At 40.2% G+C, this 5,832-nt stretch overlaps 1 protein-coding gene across 4 annotated transcripts; it reads right to left on the bottom strand.

The window, feature by feature from the left end:
• Positions 1-260: 260 nt before the first annotated feature.
• Positions 261-3,302, bottom strand: LOC135335696 (polyubiquitin-like). Of its 4 annotated transcripts, none has more exons than XM_064531242.1 (4): positions 3,164-3,302; positions 1,580-2,967; positions 1,045-1,500; positions 261-840 (listed from the first exon to the last, which is right to left on the bottom strand). In XM_064531242.1, exons 2-4 carry the CDS (start codon positions 2,952-2,954, stop codon positions 380-382), a joined length of 2,292 nt encoding a protein of 763 aa, XP_064387312.1. In that variant the 5' UTR covers positions 2,955-2,967; positions 3,164-3,302; the 3' UTR covers positions 261-379. The 4 variants fall into 4 exon arrangements, with proteins under 4 accessions (XP_064387312.1, XP_064387314.1, XP_064387313.1 ...); XM_064531244.1 differs by having other exon boundaries at positions 1,580-2,919; positions 3,164-3,287; XM_064531243.1 differs by having other exon boundaries at positions 1,580-2,956; positions 3,164-3,262.
• Between the last annotated feature and the right edge of the window lie 2,530 nt (positions 3,303-5,832).

Here is a 5,832-nt window from a genome sequence, read left to right as displayed (position 1 = left end):
ATAATCATACACATATGCACTCTCACACACACAATGTCATGCACATAGGAAACACAACCTTGTGGTATTCATCAAACTTAATGAACTGGAGGAGGTGAAGGGGCAAAAAAATCGTGTACGAGACTGTGTTAGAGATGAACGGCCAATGGAGAAAGCTGCACTGAAAGCAAAAGAGCGTATACTACCCTGTCCAACAATAATGATAACCCTTTAGCTTATTGCGCATGACTGATTCATGAATAATTTATAGGGTGTTGAAATTGCTTTATAATAGTGCTCATAATTATTTAATGGACAATGTGGAGATCATGCAATAAGTGACAGTAAAAACATCAGTTCTATTTATAAGACATTATTATTATTATAAGGTAGATCTACATTAATTATAGTTTACAGTAAGGGTGTCTCGTGCTGTATGCAGTATTTCCAGAATGTCTTTAGCCCATTTTTCAGATACAGTAACAAACTCCAGAGAGTCAATGAGCTCCTGAAATGTTCTATCACAATATCTGATACGCTCTGCAATTACTCTCGTAAGATAATCAGCTCTTTCAGTGGTGCTACTAAACTGATCCAAGGCTACGTAATCGCTTTCAGAAATGAATTTTTTGTCAAACAGGTGATCCCTAAGTCGGAACAGGTAAGTTTGATTTATTTGTAAATATTCGACAAGCTGAGGTGTAACTCTCAAGATTGCATTGTGCTGAGGGCTACTATCGTTCTCACGGCGGGGTTGCTGGTCAGTTCCGGATGCTGTTGGTGGCGGCTGATGATTTCTTCCGAAAAATGTAGAGAACGACTTTGACATTCGTGACCACACAGATGGTTGAGGAGATAATTCTGTGAAATTAGCATAGTTGATGCATGGCTCTCTGTATAGGGTGTTAGGGCTAGCACACAAAAGTAGTTGTCCTAGTGAAACCATAAATCTAATTATAGAGAATTGAGACAAAACGCTAATTATGTCTGACTTTTAGGGAATTCATTGGATCAGCAGTGTCATATCTATAATTATACACACTATACATGCATGTACAATATTACCTGCTACAACAAGGTAGCAACGACGAAAGTCTAGACGCAACGTCAATGTCCCTCCTTGAGTTTGGATCCTTTGTGGTTCAACTGGTGAGAAACTGAACACAGGTGCACTACGATCCGCCTCCCAGTGCGTGGGTATGCATGAAGCTTGCAATACTTGCACACTTCCTCGTCTGTTTTGCTGTCGGTACTTTGTCAAGCAAACTTGTAATCCACGGATCAAGGAAGCATCAGTCATGACCATGTTTATCATATAAACACTACTAATAAGAGAGTAGCCGTGAGGGAAAATAAATGACGATTTTGATGGATCGTAGACATTAACGGACACGGTTACTTGCTGGTCTTGCGGGATTGCTTCTAGAGAACTAATCTGAACACCCTCATCACTCCAGATGGCCTTCTTTTTCACACTGTTTAGACATTCACTGTCTAGTTGATTGATGTGGTCATTTTTACCTGCACAGTGAACAATCACATGTACATAAATTATACAACTAATGCAACATTGTGCATGCAACACGTACATTAAACTTACAAAGACGGAGTGTTGGTGATTCGGGTAGATTGTAGGTGGATATTGCTTGGTCATCTTCAAGTATCTCGCATCGCCGATCAGCAGAACAATAAAACAGCTGATGTGTACTTGGTTCGAGTCGTTGCCGACAAAACTTTAATTTCAGGACACCCACTTTGTCATCTGGGTGAAATTGTACCTCATTTCTCAAGTCTGGAGAACTTTCAATGTGTAGATTTTTTAGCACCAATAAAGTAATAGGAGTGTCATCACTTTCTATATTGATTCCATACGTCTTTAATTGACGCGTTTCATCCATTTCCTCGTCTTTAAACATTAGTCTCTGCTCACTGGGAGGTGGATTGCCGGAAACAGCAACTGATATTCTTGCTTTTAAAGCCAGTACAACTTCTTCAGGGTGAATGTTTAATGTTACTCGTTCGCTGTTGTGATGCACACATATGCGTTTGGGACCATTTTTTTGTACAATATGCACTGTTTTTCCTTTGTCTATACCATAATCTTGTAACTTATGATCATTAGCAAGTATTTTTTTCTGAAAAATCACTTCTTGCTCTTTACTTGGTAACTGAGTTCCTTCAGCCTTATTGACCAATTTTTTACATTCTAATATTGTACTACTTGGCTTGACAGTAATAGTCAGTGATTGACCATCCGGCAAATGAACATAGATTTGTATGAGACTGTCTGTCTCTCCGCTTACTCTGAGAGCAAGATGAAGTGTACTGTTGTTACAAATTTCATAATTGTTCAATGTTTTATCATCCTCAAGTAGCGATCCAGCAAACGTCAAGCACTGCTGGTCTGGTGGTATACCTTCTTTGTCCTGAATTTTGATCTTGACATCTTCGATTGTGCCATTGGGATCCACTCCGAGAGTGATGGTTTTACCAGTCAAAGTTTTAGTATATATTTGCATTCCTCCGCCACGCAAACGAAGTACTTGATGAAGTGTGGCTTCTTTTTCAATGTTGTAATCAAATAATGTTTGTCTATCTTGAAGTTGCTTTCCAGCAAATATCAAACGCTGCTGATTTGGTGGGGTAGATCCGTGGTCTAGAAGTTTGGTTTTGATAACTTCGATTGTGTCACTGTTTTCAACTACAAGGGTGACGAGTTTACAACTCAACATTTTAACGAATATTTGCATCTTAAGGCGTAGTTGCACATCCACAGTGGCTCCATGCTTCAAACCATAAGCACTGAGAGTCAACTCACTTCGTAGACACTTGGATCTTGAGGTCAGAAAGAAGTGCTCAGGTGGAATACCTTCTTGATGATGGATCTTGGCCTTCACTGTCTCCACTATATGGTCAGCATCCACATCGATTGGTATCACTCTACCAGTGGGCATTCGATAAAATAGCTGAGCCATGGCTATAGAATTCCTTTTTAGCAGCATGTAATAGGGTTTAAGCTTGAATTAGCTAAATATGTGACTGCTATACAATGTCAAGTGTATAGACCTAGCTAGCTATAGTAATCAAACGAAATAGTAGGATTTTTGCAGGCTTAACAGAAAAAGCACAACCCTCACTAGATCTATATTCATTTAATCACAAAATAAGTCATTATTATACTCACTTGTTTTGTTGCTGTTTCACACATGCAAGATACACGCCCAGATACAATCAATGCCAGGCCGAGGAGGCGACCTAGCGTTCAATTGGAGACGGATCGGCCTGGGATCGAGGCTACTCAAAGTTAGTCTCGAATACCCGCCTCAACCTAAAAGCTTGAGCTTTTAGGTTGAGGCGGGTATTCGAGACTAACTCAAAGTCGGGTTGTGATAAAACAGGGAATGAGAAATGAGGAAATGAGAAATGAGGAAATAAGAAATAGGAAATGAGGAAATGAAGAAATTATTTATCATCACCATGGCATTAATTTTCATCACAATAATTATGACATTGTTATATAGATGCACAAAAGTAATGACTGATATCAGCCAAGAAGCTAGGTGACTAGTTATCAAATATATTATAGTGGCACCTCCACACAGTACAGGTTGCCAGACACATTGTAATTTTACCATCGCTTCAGATGGCACAGTGAGCTTTCTTCATTAAAGGTAGCATCAGCTTTCACTAGGCATTGCTTGTGAAAATGGTAATGGGAATTGCTTTCTTCACCCTGTAGCGAGATTGGATATGATACCAGTACAGTGCACTAATGTCATTACTTCCTGCAGCTTTACGACAGGACTGGCAGATTAGAATTTGCTTGGTTTGACAAACAGTTTTGGAAGTTTCTTTGCTGTTACTTACATGTAGATGTTGACATTGAGTCCAGTCCATTGACTATCACTTGCCCACCGGATTGTGAAATCGGTGAATGTATTGCCAGTATAGCCACGCATAGGTAAATTGTTTGAGACTGTGGGACTGTAGGACAGTACATGTAAGTACCGTTACGTAGGTAGATCTGATGTCTGAACCATGCCAGTCGTACATGGCACACAAGTAGATAGAGGTAGAGAGTGTCACACCGTGTACCAGAGGAACATAAGTTCTGTATGGTGGCAGAGCACCAGGAGACTTGTCACCAGGAGGTACGTACCTGTAGCTCAGTAGATGTTAGCTTCATCTTCAGACTTGCTCTGCACATAGATATGCTCTGCCTAACAGCTCATTTCTCGGTCTCATTTCTTCATTTCCTCATTTCCTATTTCTTATTTCCTCATTTCCTCATTTCTCATTCCCTGTTTTATCACAACCCCGCAAAGTCACAGTAAACAGACATGCACACACCCCCCTGGACTCATCACGTGTGTCTAGCTTCCCTTCTGCAAGGAAAACACAGAGGTCCGACGGGAGCGGTGTAGCCTCGAATCTTAATCGTCGTGGATTCGAGGCTAGGCGCGGTGCAGCTCAAGCAATTACTCTCAGCAAAAACATACGACGTGGGCGGGGCGTGGGCGGATAATTATTGTTACCGTATATCTTCTAATTTATCGGACACTTCTAATTACCCGGACACTCTTTTGGGCAATTTTCATTGTTCTAATACAACGGACACTCCAGTACTTTAATATTACATTTGTTCTAAATATCCGGACAATACCTTGAAAAGTTGAGTTATCATTCACAGACGGCAAGTAAGACTTAGAGTGCTGCAGTTAGATAGCTTTGAGTAGCTAGTTTTAGATAGCTAGTGCAACTATTCAGTCGTACCCTGTTCTATTAAACTTAGCTAGCTCGCATGCAGCTGCTTGCTTGTTCTAATTATTCCGGACACTTCGCATGCTCTATTTCAATTATACCCGGACAATTTCCAAAATAATTATTTTTTCCTGTCCGATAAATTAGAAGATATACTGTAATTGCCTGAGCTGCACCCCGCGTCGTACCTCCTCTGGATAAAACGGAATGAGAAATGAGGAAATGAGAAATAGGAAATGAAAGGTTATGACGGCATAACACGACATTGTTATAATAGATACACAAAAGTAATGAGCCAAGAAGCTAGTAGGTGACTAAATAATAGTTAGACACTGACAAAACAGTGTCTAACTCATTTAGATACTAGTGCGCATGCGCAAACTGCTTGACTACAATACAATTACTTGACAACGGAATACTAGGTATACTAAGTAAATTTGCAGGTATACTAAGTCCCATAGTATACCTGCTCTGAGGCACTTTTCCCATGTACTTCCCATGTACTTCCCATGTAGATCTTATCAACTAGTGTCTAAGTATTAAATATAGATGAGTCAAATATGTATAGTATAGCACCGAGAAGTTTCATATAATTATAGGCACCTCCACACAGTACATGCAGGTTGTCAGATACATGTAGGAATTAAGTTTTACCATCGCTTCGATTCAGATGGCACAGTGAGCTTTCGTTCGTTAACTTCTCCTCTACTTGTGTGCCATGTACGACTGGCATGGTTCAGACATATACCTACATAAAGGTACCTGCATGTACTGTCTTGCAGTAGTCCCACAGTCCCAAACAATTTAACTAAATACTTGGCAATACATTCACCGATTTCACAATCTAGTGTGCAAGTGATATAGTCAATGGACTGGACTCAATGTCAACATCTACATGTAAGTAACAACAAACAAGCAATTCAGTCCTGTCGTAAAGCTGCAGGAAATAATGACATTAGTACACTGGCTCGTTACAGGGTGAAGAAAGCAATTTCCACTACCATTCTCACAAGCAATGCCTAGTGAAGGCTGATGCTACCTTTAAGGTAGAGAGAGAGTCTCACACCGTGTACCAGCTCTGCTGACAGAGGA

The sequence above is a fragment of the Halichondria panicea genome, chromosome 5, assembly GCF_963675165.1.
Source record: "Halichondria panicea chromosome 5, odHalPani1.1, whole genome shotgun sequence".
NCBI lineage: Eukaryota > Metazoa > Porifera > Demospongiae > Suberitida > Halichondriidae > Halichondria > Halichondria panicea.
This window is presented reverse-complemented; position numbering and strand designations above follow the sequence as displayed.